The sequence below is a fragment of the Triticum dicoccoides genome, chromosome 3B, assembly GCF_002162155.2.
Source record: "Triticum dicoccoides isolate Atlit2015 ecotype Zavitan chromosome 3B, WEW_v2.0, whole genome shotgun sequence".
NCBI classification, from domain to species: Eukaryota; Viridiplantae; Streptophyta; class Magnoliopsida; order Poales; family Poaceae; genus Triticum; species Triticum dicoccoides.
Genome location: NC_041385.1, coordinates 801,241,056 through 801,255,778, shown reverse-complemented (window position 1 = coordinate 801,255,778; position 14,723 = coordinate 801,241,056). Strand labels below are relative to the sequence as shown.

Genomic DNA, 14,723 nt, shown 5'->3' with positions numbered 1-14,723 from the left:
AAATGAGATGAAAACTGAAAATCTGGATAAGTTTTGCTTATATACCAAGATCATTGGTCTCGGTTGGTGGCACCAATCGGAACCAATGCCCCCCTTTAGTCCCGGTTGGTGCAACCAACCGGGACCAAAGGTCCTTGCTTCCCGCCTTTAGGGCTGCTGAAAAGAAAGGGCGGGAAGCAGGGACCTTTGGTTTCGGTTGGTGGCACCAACCGGGATTAAAGGGGGGCATTGGTCCCGATTGGTGACACCAACCGGGACCAAAGGCCTTGTGCTGCTCCGCGGCCAAATGTTTAGTCCCACCTCACTAGTTGAGAGGAGCTCGGAGTGGTTTATAAGCCCCACTGCGGCTGCCCTCTCGAGCTCCTCTCAAATGCAGACTTACTGGGCCTAATCACACACTATGCTGCTTGTGGGTCTACTGGGCCTTCTGCGGACCTGAATCCTGTCTAATGATTGGGTTTTTAGTCGTATTCAGACCGTGGTGGCCCAGTAGGTGACATTTTTTTTTTGCATTTTTTATTTTTTTTGTTTTTTGCTTTATTTTTTTTATTCTTTTTTGCTTTTAGGTCGGTCTTCTCCGATTTATCTGACTTAACCCCATGAGTGGTGTCTTTACCTATCGAGGGCTGGCCAGCCACGTCATCGAGCTTGATGACATCGTAGGGGATCAGGCAAGTCGCCGAGGAGCCGAGTTGAGCAAGTCGAGCTTTGAAAGAACGCGCGACAACGCACTAAATTTTAGCTAGGCAGCAGCCAGCAGGGACCGCCGGTTACTATTCCGGACTAAACGGGTTCGAATGACAAAAATGCAAAGACGATAGTGTAGTGCAGGTTTCCTTATGAGTTTATGAGGGTAAAAGTAAACGACGGGGGCCTAAGCAAGATTGCAACCATGTTTAGATCGCCGCCAGCTTGATAAACACATCTGGTATGGTTGCCGGCGAGTGCGATGTGATTGGGTGGTGACCATGTCATCACACGCGTGCCATGTTTGAGACGGCAGCGCAATCCTTTTTAAGTTCAAGCACCAAAGCACAGCATGCGCTTCAAGTTTGTGACCTACGTGCAATATCTCTATTTTTAATGGAGCAGTTGGTAGTCTTCGCCGGTCAATTTTCGTCCCACCATTTTTGTTCGGTTTTTTTTCGTGGGTTTTTTTCGGTAGATTTTTTTCATCCGGTGCTCCCTGTTGGTTTCCCCCCACCGCATCGCTCGATCCAACTCCTCCCTCTCCCTCGGTCTCGCCTCAACCTACGCAGACACATGTCTCCTTCCCGATAACCCTAGCCGCCGCCGCTGATCTCCCCTCCCCTAACCGCCACCGCTGATCTTCCCTCCCCTAACCGCAATTGCACGCCATTCTTTTCCCCTTCCTCCTGCTAACGCTGTCCCTCCACTCCGCGATGCAGATCAGTCGATGTGGGCGGAGCAGGTGGCGATCCCCAGTCGGGCTACATAGGGCCGACGACGATCTGGACAGGGGCGGTTTGAGGCGCTCGCGCACGGAGTGGATCCAGCAGCAGCCGCGTCCTGCATCAAAGATGCGGCTAGGAATCAGAGGAGAGATGGGAGGGAGGAGGAAGGGACCGGGGATGGGCTCAGCGATGCGACGACCCTTGTGGAGGCTGGCTGGCGGCTGAGTCACACGGCAACGGCGGCGCGCGTGTGGCATCCTCCCTGGTGGGGCGAGCAGGAAGGAGGAGGTGCACGGGAGGCGTAGGCGCTGTGGCCTATCTGCAGGTTAGTTAATCTTTGTTGTTATTATCCTTAGTGTGATTTCTACTAACTATTTCTCTGTTCTATTCTCTGGGCTTGAAGAGGTGGACGACAGTAATAGGAGAACTGGAACAAGCGCCGGAAGCGGCCGTGAACATAGATGCACAGTTCTGCAAGGAAGAAACCAGGGTGTACAGAGGAAGGGAGATCTCACCCCAGGTCTCCGAGCTATTGACTGGGAAGATGAACCCCAGGCAGCCGGGCTGGACTGGTTTAAAAGTAACCCGTAAAACTTACTAATTTTAATTCACTTGGTACACGTCATCAGTGATTCAGTACGTGATATCGGTATTGAGTGTACTAGCAGTCTACAGATAGATTTGCGTCTGTATGCTGAGCTTGTTCTAAGGATAATAATCTTTTGATTGAATCCAATATAAGGTAACTAATAGAAATACAATAGTACTACTAATGACAGTCTCACTGTTGGGAAGTTTTTTGATAGATATTTAGTCGAGGCAACTATTTCTACCATGGAATAATTGCAATTTAGCAATGTGACGCCCGATGAATTATATAAAGTTTAGAAATGCATGTATGTCGATTTAATTGGACATGGTCTTTTATGTTGATTTCAGCTGAGAAGTAGGAAACATTTGTGCAGAGTAAGGATTGCATCAGCGGCACCATGCCCTTCTCGGGCGAAAACTCTTGATAAAGCGATAAGGGGATTCGCTGACTATCCAATACATAATGTGATTGTACCGGTGCTGGGGACAAGTTTTGACTCTTTATGAGAGAGACGTGTGGTTTTTACAACCTATTCTCTTGGGAGAAAGGTTTTGGGATCAGATATTGGAAAAGCAGGTCAATTGTTGAGAGGACAAAATTTAATTACGAAATAGTGTGTCGATATGTAGTGAGTTTTATTTCATTGCGACATATTTCAGTTTTTGGACAGTGTGTGGGTATGTGTGAGTTGAGTTCTGAGAAGCATTTTTTCCCATGTTGACAACATGCAGGGTGAAGCAGGTGTGTAGAACACACGATCTTGCCGATGTGAGTACCCTGCTCTAATAAATTGCTTAGATCAAAGCACAGAGGTTAAGAAGTACATGAGACTGCAGTTTGATAGTGAGTCTGAGGAGAACTATCTCGAGGAGATGACAAGAATTGTACGCTGATTTTTTATGAAAGAAATAAAAAGAAATACATAGTTTCGGTTGCGTGTGGATGTCATTTTTATTAGTAGAACTATTGAGTTTTACTAAATGATTTGCATCTAACTGTTACAGGGAAGGCCACTAATGAGAGCTAACCTGGCCACTTGAATGGCATGCGATCAAGACATACACAAGGGCCATGTTTGACGAAAAATGGATCTTGTATGAGTGTGGAGCATATCAAAGTTGAAGAGATTGAGAAACACAAGTCGTGTCCTGAAGGTATGATCTCGTGCGTTTTGCTCGCTGTTTATGTGTATGCAGCAGAATATATCAGTTTGTGTGAGAGAGTGAACTTACTTTACTGATAAATAATGGCAGGTGCTCGACTTCATACACGTGAAGCAAATCCGTATGAAGAATATAATGAAGAGGTGGACAAAGGATGCTCACAACATAGGAACCATTGGCATATAATCCCTTCTCCTACATGCACTTCAGAATGTGCATAGAGCTTGTTCGGCTTGGGGACGCAAATTTTCATGTGTACGATTGTCTGGTTTATTTGTTGAAGGCAAATTTGGTGGACATGAAACCTTTTGCCAAGGTGAGAGATGGGCTTGGTTTGGAAGACCGGCTTGCTGAAAATGGAGTAGTTATCAAGCTGTTGAGAATACATAGTATGTGTAGATCGCAAAACTCAAGAGCATCCGGCAAATTCTGGTAGTGGTGACAATGTTTCAGTAATATACCAGGCAACAGGTTAGCATAACCATCAGCGCCAGGCTGCCAGCTACAAGGAAAGAGATTGACTGGCCATTGACCAGCAGGGACAAAGCCCCTTAGGAAGGTTTGAGTAAGAGGACAGTTTTCTACAGCATTTGCTGCCGCCGTGGTCACAAAAGGACTACATGGACAGACAGAGGTGATGCTCCGAAACATCTTGCAAACCAGGCAGGTGCAATAGCTATGCCGTCGAGGGACACAAAAGGAACAATTTTTACCAAGCCCATAGAATTTCGATTGTCAGCGGAAACTAAAATGAGTGCAAATTATGAGACCCTTTTTTGGTTAGTAGTTAGTGTTACTTTATCAATACTCAAGTCAAGATTCTTTCTGATGGTGACCATGGGATCGAGAGAACTCTTTAGGTGGCGGAGAAGTTTGATATGAGCCTCTAAGGTACTCTTCTACCTAGCCGAAAATGATGGTCTTTTAGAGGTTATCCTGGTGGATCATAGGAATATTTACTTTGCTTTCTTTTTTAATTTTATAGGTTGACGATTCTGATGTTATTGGATTTCTGCTTCCAACTGAAATAATTCCTTTATATCTGAGTACACTAACTATGGAGATGGGCTGTGAACTTACCAGAACAGTATGAACTCAACTCCTCTGAATTTAATTCTTCTATGATGCTTTCCAAAGACGATGATGACCATGTTGTGGACCCACATGGTGGAGGAAGGGGATGCCCGAGACTGAGACGATGACGGTGCTCGCGACGCACAGCTGCGGGACTGGACAACAGAGCCAAACACTCCCTTGGATTCGTCGTGATTCTGGAACAGGAGGCAGGTCGTTGCCTCTACCGCCCATGAAGTTGACGATGATCACGTGGCCATCGTGCGGCGGCGAGGTGGCGGTTGTGGAGGGGAAGAGGGAGGCGAGGGGAGACGCACGGGCGAAAACTCGCACGGCGGAGGAAGGGGATGCCTCAGGTGGCGACGGTCGTGACGTGCACTAGATTGTCATATGTTATTTGCATATAAATGATACAGGGACCCTGGTGAGTTGTATAGATTTCTCCGGTGAGTTGTTTAGTTTTGTCCCCGCTCATGTCTGAATGGTCGGTTTAGTTCCTGAATTGTAGCTTCCCAGGTATGTTGGGTAATTCACAGTTGTACCCGTTTGATAGTGTACCCTGACAACTATGTAATGAGTGCATGTTGTTAAGTGCTGATCTTCACTGATCTTTTTCTGTTACCATTTGTCATGTAGGAATTCTTCATTTTGTAATTTGGAGTAGTGAACGAAATTGCTAGGGAATCACATGCACTGTTTTTGTAGCTTGAACAATTCGCTATGTTCTGATTTAAAAATTTGTTGGCAAATCGTTTGATATGCTGTCTGTTACATATTGTTCGAAGATGGGTCGCATCTCTTTCTAAATTGCAAACAAGTGAAGAGCAATGGTATGCCTTGCTGCTGGAGGAAATCTGGAACAAGCTAACACAGTGGCGGCGCCAGGTGTCTTCCCTGGACTTCCATGGGATACCAAAGAATTGCTAATCCATTGGTATACTTCTGCTAGCTTGTTGTATATTTGTTGTTATATTGCTATAAAATTGCACAAATGAATACTAAGGAAGAAATTCCTGGTGCCGCCACTGAGCTAACAGAGTGTAATTCAGCGGATGACATCATGAGAAAAATTCTGAGGTTGTGGAGAAGGATAAGTTGCTCACTATTTGCTCAATTATGGTGCTGGTGGCATGAACGTAACAAGGTGAACCATGGAAAACGACGGTGCAAGAATTTTAGGTCAATGTCAGGCGACATGTGGATGAGTGACTTGAGTTCCTGAAACCCAAAGAAGCTGCTGCTACTACTACATATGTAGAAGTTGGGTGAAACCGTCACAAGAGTTTGTGAAGATAAGCATTGATGCGTCCTTTATTGAGGACACCAGGGCAGGGGGTCTGAGATTATATGTAGGGATGGCACTCCAACGACTTTGTTTGCGGCGGCTGGACATATAAACTCTCTTGAGTGATGCACTGCATGCTGAAGTATATGTGTTTATATGTTCACTTTAGATCTTCAGATGCTGCTTTGAAAATGTTGATTGACAAAGCTTCATAATATACTGGACTAAAAACTCGTCGAGTTTTACAAAATGAGAAGAGATGCATACAAATAATTCTTCTTCTTTATATATTTCTTGCACATGATAATACAGATAGTGTATTTCTATATATTTCTATTTTTGCAGAGTATGAGAAGAAATCCATTAATAAGAATGTCGAGGAGATGTCGTTGAAAGAGACAAAAAAATCATCGAGTTTTATACAACAATACATATACACACACAATCAGAACAAAATTAAAGGCCCGTGGCAACGCACGGGCATTTTACTAGATAGACTACGCATCACGAGGTGGATTTCAAAAAGAAAATCTTATGGGCTATCATTTTTATACACACGACATTTGACATGCATTATGTTCATATATGCAACCAACAGTTTATGCATTCAGTGTGTATATTATTATTTTGTACGTGACAATGCACAAGCATTGAACTAACTGTATGAAAGGAAACCATTTCAATTCCCCCTCTCCAAGAACAAGGAATTCTTATGTATTGGAACACATACGATTGGAGGACTCTAGGGAGAGAGAGCGACAATATTACTCGAATACGAATGTGCCAATTGCAAAGACTTTACGGTGATACAGAGGCATTCCTCTGTTCGTTAACTCAGATTCAGACTCTCTAATATATGCAGGTAGTATGATCAATAACTATCAAAGAGTAATATGACGTTCTCAAATTGCCAAGATATGCAAGAGACTTTGTAACAAAAGCTGCAATCTCTATGTAGCTATTTACTTCATTTGATGAATTCACTTCATGACAGGACATGGTGTGTCGTGGAAGATTGTTGTTTAATTTATTTACCTTGCTTTGTGGATTGATGTAATGTGAACAGTTAATTCAAAAAAACTTTATCACAAATGAGAAATAAGATTGCTTTTCTTTAGCTTAATACATGTGTCTACTTCCCAATATCAAATTAGACCTTAGTGTTATTGTATTCCAATGAAGAAACATGACCCTTCCCCATTGAACTTCATGCCCTACGGTCAAGATGGAGACTTTGTTCTCTCTTCATTTGGACCATCTCATATAGAAGAAATTGCAGCATTGTGATATCAAATAATTATCCACTAATTGATCAATGAAATTGCTGAAGTGTATGATAGATCTGCGATTTAAAGTATGCATTATAGCCCGTAGCAACGCACGGGTGTTCTACTAGTAACTATTCAACTTTGCAATTCGCAGATGATGTCATCTTATGAATACTATAACCAGGATTGCAATGGAGGAGTAGTTATCGTACTTGTCACGGGCGGTCCCTGCCATTATTGGCGCCCTGCCTGCCCCAATGCACGCGCTTCCCATCGACAACGGGTTTGGCCCTAGTTGGCGATGCTCTTAGAGACCACAGAGACGGAGACGCTCGAGTCAAGGTTCATGGAGTCGTTGGCTTGTACTGTGGACATGAAGGCCTCATGCGACTACGTCCAATAGATGATGTTGCCCCCGCCTATACATCCAGTTGGTCAGGAACACACTCTGCCACAAGCACCATCGCGCCCTCACGGTCGCGACCACGATGGCCACGACCTTCGGCCTACCATCCATTATTGTGCTCCTGTTGGTGCCTTCCCACCGAGGCCAAGACGGCTCACAAGCCAGCGTGCTCCGCTTTGCTCTCCCTCCTCTTTGCCACGGTCGATAAAGGAATGGGATGGGATATATGGATGGGAAGTAACCCCTCAAGATGCATATCTTCTGTGGATGGGTTTGTCGTCGAAGGGCCATTGGCCGATCTTTATTAGATAGAGAAGAACAATACAACAACATCCAACAGTTCAGGGGGTCTGGAACGGTTAGTACATGGAGGAGCCGCTGGAATAAAAGTACAAGGGAACAACGAGAACCCTAAACCCGTGCGACGCTGTGGTGGCTAACTCCCCATGACAGCCACACAACCAGCGGATCTCCATAGTGTGTGAATGGGTTTAGAAAGAAAAATCTGAATCGGAATGGATTGGAAAGGATCGATGGAAGGAGACCGGAATAGAACGAAAATATATTGAGGATAAAAAACTAGTCAACGTGGTGTTCTCTAGTAAAGATCCGTTGGGCGATGTACCTTCGAAAAAAAGGGTGGGGTTGTTTTTGTCGATCGATAGGAGGTTGGGTACAAACAACTACGTCCGTATTGCCCTTTAATGATAGAGAGTGCCAAATGCCCCCCCCCCCCCCTAAAAAGAGCACCAAATATGACCTTTTTTTTATAAACACATGTAATTTTATTCATACCCATAACAATTACAGGTACACTGATTTGAATCTAAGATCGAAGAAAATACAAACTAACTCCTATGACTAATAATTACAATGAAATCTCTTGGAAACACCTTCTTCGTTGTATTAATCTAGAAGAATTACTTCAAAGCATTCTTGGGGAAATCATTAAATGCTAGTTGCTCGGTTGGCTGGCGAGTAGGGGATTAATAAACTAATTTACAAGTTAATCGACCAACTAATCAATTAATTACACAATTTATCAGTTTATCGGCTAGTCGGTGACCCAACGAGTAGGGATTAATCGACAAGTTAACTTGTTAATCGGATGAATTGTTAAGCAGGGCCTCAAAGACTTTGGTAACAACCTGCACTTGCATTGGAGAAACGATGTTATCACTCTTTCACCCGCAGAAACATTATCAATAGTGATTTTTTAAAGCGCCGTGAGTTGCCCATCCAAAAGATGAAAAGCTTGATCGATGATTGTACTTGGACCGGGAATGATCCCCTAGAAGTATAGTCTCAGATCACAATATATTCACTATGATGTTGATGAAAGATATTAACCTCGACAAAGAATCAAGCACACACAAAAAAAGTTTAACACACCAACATAAACTCATCATATCCTGGCAACGTGATACTAAATTCCCTAATCTCATGGCATCGCCAAAAGAGTGAGAGTAATTTATTCTCACAAAATACGATGACTAGGAGCCTCTCGGCTACGTGCCCTCGAAAAAGGAAAACCATGAACGTGAATGCAAGGCCGGTCCAACCCAAACGTACTTACCAGCGGATGAGCCAGGGCTGTTCCTATTTGGCGCTTCGGGCGCCCATTATAGGTATTTTTGCAAACGGGCGCCTGAAGCACACTCTCTCTACTGTGAGATGGGCCGGCCCATTTAGCATTTTCCTTTATCTGTTTAGAGTGCAAAAGATGGTGCGTGCCGACGAATAAAAACTATAGACGTCTAAGTTCATAGCGCACCTCGCTAACCAGTAGGGCCATCGCAAACTTATGCATATAAACTTCTTCGGTCCTTTTTGTTCTTTTTCCAGTTCACATTTCTTTTTCTTTTTTCGTTTTTCTGTTCTTTTTCTTTTTCTATTTATTTCATTTTCTGAAACGTGTGATTGTAAATTGACGAATTTTTCTTCAAAATCAACGAATGTTGTTCAAAAAATCCACGAACTCTTTTCCAAATCTGTGAACTCTTTTCAAAATTTGTGAATTTTTTTCAAAATCTGATGAAATTTTTAAAAAATCCATGAACTTATTTTCAAATTCGATAATTTTTTCTCAAATTCAATGAACCTTTTTAAAAGTTGATGATTTTTTTGAAAATCCAAGAACTTTTTCCCAGTTTCTGTGAACTTTTTTCAAAATTGATGAACTTTTTGTCAAATTTGATACAAAAATCGAATTTGATGAACTTTTTTCAATTCGGTTTTTTAAAATACATGATTTTTTTTACAAATTTGATGAACTTTTTTCTAAAATCGATGAAACTTTGCTTTAAAATTGGTGAACTTCTTTTCAAGTTTGTGAACTTTTTCTTGAAAATTGATGACTTTTTTTCCAAATTCAGGATTTTTTCGTCAAATAATTCAAAAATAATAATAATAGCGCGGTGACATTGTTATTATGCAGTTGGCGCTATTAGCTATCACTAATGGCATAATGGCATATAACTTGAGTGGTTTGCAAAACACTTAACCTAGTGGAACTGCGCGAGTTCGAAACCTGAAGAGACCATTTTTGCGGTTTTTTGCGCTATTATTTCGATGTTGTGCTCGTTTTGTGAGCCGGGCCATTCTTTTTTTTTTTCACTCGCAGCTCCCTGAAATGGGCTTGCGGTATCCGGGCCGGCCCAGCCCAGCCCAACGTTTCTAGTTTGGGTCTGTAAGATTTGTCAGTTTGTTCCTCCTGGCCTCCTGCTTTCCTTCCTCGCTCCCTCTTCCTCCTGCCGCGCCGCCAGCATGGGCGTCCTCTCCTCGCCGCCGACGCTCCTCCGACGAGCCGCCGCCCTCATCTCCGGCGCGGGCCGCCGTTACTCGACGCCGTCCGTCGCCTCTTACCTCCGCCGCCTACCCCTTCAGGTTCAGCCTCTTCATCCCCACCGCCACTCTGCCTATAATGCTTCATTTTAACTCTCAAGTTAACTCTGGCCGCCTTTTCCTCGCCGTGATCTGCTAGGGTGGGAGGAGCGATACATATTGTCGGTTCCAGTCGCAAGGCTGTTTCTTGTCAACCACAGGTACGGCTCATGTTTGTCCAGATTTATCTGCTCCAGATTTATCTGCACAAAACATATGGTTAAAGTATGTCAGTATTCTACTAGTAGACACCTGATGCTCTCCAAAGTTACAGCGCTATATACATAGTACTCTTTTGTGTTCTACAGCTATATTAAGTTATTAACTGCCTTCCTTATGAGTTATGCATCTACTCAGGAATCTGTACAAAATTTCAGCTGATATGCAGTTAGACTATGAAAGCGACCCCCCACTGGATGATGTGAAATCTCTTGAGAAAGTGTCGACGCTGAATGGTGCTGTCTCTCAGCTTGCAAGTGATTTTGATAGAGATTCTAATCTATGGTTGGAGCGCTTCTCCCGGACAAGGCGTGCATCTGTCATTTCGACTGGTTCTCTTAAGCTTGACCTTGCTCTTGGCATTGGAGGTTTACCAAAGGTTTATAATGCTTTTCCATATTGTTCAAAACTAAATATTCACATATCTACGTATGTGCTGTTATCATTTAATTACCTATAAATGCCTCACTTGGTACTGCACATTGCCCACTGATGTTGCGCAGGAAAATTCAAATAACCTTTCTCTATGCTGTTGCTTTATGCTATACAGCAGTCCCTATTTCTGTCTGCAGTAACAAATCCAAATGTTATTTTGTATATTTTGCGGGAGTTTTGATGCACACCTACACCTCTGCATTAGTTTAAACTGTATGATGCGTTCAACTGGTTAATTCAGTGGCAAAGTCCCTTTGATTCACTCGTGGTAAACATCATATGTTGCGTGTTGATGATGATTGCTATCTTCCTTTTGACTGGGAACCCAAGAATCACAGTTTATCTTCAGCATTTCTGGAAAAGTATATACAGGCACAGCTTCATGTTTGTCTCCTTGGATTTTTTTTTTCAGTATATTTCGAATTTTATTTTACTTGCCCTGTTTAACAAATCACTGACTAAAGTTGTTTGGCAGGGTAGAATGGTTGAAATATTTGGGAAAGAGTCATCTGGGAAGACAACACTTGCACTCCATGTTATCAAGGAAGCCCAAAAGAATGGAGGTTGATATTTCTTTTATGGTGCCTGCAATTTTTTTATTCAATTATCAAATTGTCTACCCTCCTGTTTTATCCTTCACCATATTTACTTGGCTACAGTAATGTTATAATCTTGTGCACTCCTGAAGTCATTATAAATGTGTTTGTATGTTCTTGAGCAGCTGTATGTAGCATTATTCGAAACCTTTCAGCGTGAAGAAATTGTGTCTTCCAACTTTAAGAATGGCTTCCACATTTGTCGGTTTTTATTTTTTAATGTTCTCCTTAACATGCATTAGTAGAGAATGTTTGGAAATTGTATACTTAGAAACATATGTAAAAATTGCTACTCTCTCTAATCCATATTACTTGTCACTTAAATGGATGTATCTAGCACTGAAATACGTCCAGATACATCCATTTGAGCGACAAGTAATATGGATCGGAGGGAGTAATATGTTTTAATTGAAATACTGTTCTTATTTGAGGAGTCTTTTTTTACATTGTTACAATGCTGGCTAGTAAGATTTCCCTACATCAAGTCTCAAGAGCAAGTTTTATCCAACTGGTTGAAATCCTTCTCGTGAAGTACTTTCACAGAGCTATTGTGTGATTTATCTTTACTCTTTGTTTGGTTCATTGTGCTTGGTAGTTGATACCTTTTTCATCTTATCGTGAAGCAGAGTATCTGATCAATGTTTGTGATTGGGAATACTTGCAGGCTATTGTGCTTATATTGATGCGGAAAATGCTTTCAACACTTCATTTGCAGAAGAAGTTGGTGTGGACATTGACAAACTCCTAATAGCTCAACCTGATTCTGCTGAAAATTCTTTAAGCATAGTGAACACTCTTGTTGGTGGATCCATTGATGTTGTTGTTGTGGATAGTGTATGTTACTTCACTCTGGCATTTTCAGATATTTTCTGTTTTCTTTACCTTATTTTATCCACTTTGTTATAGCGTATAGGTAGAGGCTTACTTACATTAGCATTGATGATATGAACTGAATTTTGAAGATGGTGCATTCCCTAGTAGTACAAAAGAAGAGCATGTGTCGGTAGTTCATCTGACAGTTGGACTGTTAACTCCATGATTTAAGATTAGCACTAAAATTTAGCATGATATGTTACTTATCTTTCATTTATGCAATGATTCGTCACCTTTTGCTTAGGTTGCCAACTTTATGTACTTTGTATTTTATCTATGTTATATAATTGTTTCCTTGCTTTTAATGGATTAATGGCAGGTGGCAGCACTGATTCCCAAATGTGAACTTGAAGGTGAAATATACATGAAATTTAAAGACGCACAATCCCGTTTAATGACACGGGCACTTCGAAAAATTCAATACACATTAAGTCGCTCTGAAACACTTATTATTTTTGTGAATCAGGTATGAATTTACTTGTGTTTCTTGGTGTTATTGGGTTATTACGTCGAACAGCACCTCAGCTCCTTGAGACCCTTGTTCATGGTTCCCACATGATTTGTCAGATATTGCTGAATGAGTAATTGTTTTAGTTTGAACAAGAAACCTATTAAAACCAATCTCCTGATATTATAAATGAGCATTTCTCCATGTACTAACAAAAATAGATGAATATGCTGTATTATGTTCTTGTATACCTTATCTTCAAAATTAAATGGGTTTGATCTGAAAAATTGAAAACTCAGTACTGGCTTGTGGAGCAGTTGGAAAGATATGCTATTGTGGTACTGAAAGTATCAAATATGCTGGCATGTCTCTATATCAGAGTGATATTTTTATCCCTTTCTGCTGATACTGATCTGACATTTCATACTGGTTCCGTTGCCACCTTAATGTGGTTTTGTTATCCTTATTCTTCTTCTTATCATATTAGTCAAAACACGAAGGTCTCCCAAGATATTTTAATACAGGGAGTATGATGCTTCTGCCATGCTTCTTTGACTCTATTGATTGATTCTATCTGTAGGTTAGAACAAAGCGGAGCTCAGATCCATCTTCTGGGCTCTACAAGGAGGTGACCTGTGGTGGCAATGCGTTAGGGTTCTATTCGGCAATCAGAATGAGGACTTCGAGAAGGAAATTGCAGTATAGCAAAGACGAGGTATTATTAGATAGATTTCATGATTCTTATTTGGTGTTCTGTTACCCTTGGTCGACAGCACTATAGACAAATGCACATTTTTCTTCTAAACATGCGAAGTATGCATAACTTGATCATAACAGACCATCAGGTACATGTGATTGCTCTAATAGTAGAAAACTCTGCCTTTTCAGGCTACTGGCATCAGTATAGCAGTGCAGATCATCAAGAACAAATTAGTACCAGCAGCCCTGAAGGAAGCTGCGCTCAACATTGGGTTTGGTAAGGGAATCTGCCATGAATCGGAGATTCTGGAGATGGCTTCTACGCATGGAGTTATCGTGAAGGAAGGTTCTGGGTATTGGATCAACGGCGACTTCCTGCCTGGCAAGGAGGAAGCCGAGAAGTTCCTACTTGAGAACGATGCTGTGGCAGATGAGATATGCAGTACCATGAGAAGCCAACTCTTTGAAACGTGACATACGAAGACCACTGGAAATTTGGTTCTCGAGAATATCTCAGCTCGCCATATCAACACAATGTAAATATAGAAACTCCGAGGAATATTGCATGTACAGCCGGTGTATGATTTGAGCGGCTCATTCATTAATTATTTATCCGGTGAAGTGCGGATGAGCGGTCCATCGGCAATTGGGATCGATGCACATCCGCATGAACAGGCGGATAAAAACAGTGGTTCCATAAGGTGTGGATTTCTGCCATCTCGGTTTTACTTCTGAAGTTGTATCATGTTCTTGTAGGGTATTCCCTGTGTAACTTCAATCTAGTAGGGTACCTACCAACACATTGTTCCCACTCCCTTTGGATTATTCTGCAATTTGTACCATACTTAGCTTGTTTCGCCGAGGGCCAATCACTTGATCATGGGAATTCGTGAGCTCACTTTTGCAAATTTTACCGTGTACCATCAGAAATATATGTTGAATTCAAAAGAAGGAATACTTTGCCGTGGAAACCAGCAATTTCAAGCTTGCGTGCATAGCACATGGATCGTTAGCCACAGGTCAACTTTTTTCCATACCAAAACTTGGTTCCGTACCTGTCAAGTTTTCCACTTTCCCCCTTTTTACATGACACCAGTACAGACACACAAATCCTACCATGTATGGCCGTAAAATCTTCTTGCATACTCCCTCTGTTCGGAATTACTTATCACAAAAATGAGAAAAATGAATGTATCTACAACTAAAATACATCTGGATACATTCATTTTTTGGACGAGTAATTCCTAACGGAGGGAGTATAAAGCACGGCAGGGGACAGGTTATCGAGCGGAAACCTTGGTCGGAACCCATAACAACCCGAGCTGCCGTGATCGTCGTTGATGGACCACACGGAGGCGCTGCCGGAT

The 14,723-nt window shown here is 42.1% G+C and overlaps 1 protein-coding gene and 1 long non-coding RNA gene across 2 annotated transcripts; both read left to right on the top strand.

Moving 5' to 3' along the window:
• The first annotated feature begins 1,626 nt into the window (after positions 1-1,626).
• Positions 1,627-2,875, top strand: LOC119282336. The gene is made up of 3 exons (XR_005138705.1): positions 1,627-1,740; positions 1,819-2,583; positions 2,739-2,875. It is a non-coding gene; the product is annotated as an uncharacterized LOC119282336 (long non-coding RNA).
• A 7,066-nt stretch (positions 2,876-9,941) lies between these two features.
• Positions 9,942-14,236, top strand: LOC119278577 (DNA repair protein recA homolog 2, mitochondrial-like). The gene is made up of 8 exons (XM_037559906.1): positions 9,942-10,089; positions 10,187-10,247; positions 10,464-10,684; positions 11,216-11,303; positions 12,001-12,170; positions 12,529-12,675; positions 13,238-13,372; positions 13,546-14,236. The coding sequence occupies exons 1-8, from the start codon at positions 9,970-9,972 to the stop codon at positions 13,828-13,830; spliced, it is 1,227 nt and encodes a 408-aa protein (XP_037415803.1). The 5' UTR covers positions 9,942-9,969; the 3' UTR covers positions 13,831-14,236.
• Positions 14,237-14,723: the final 487 nt, after the last annotated feature.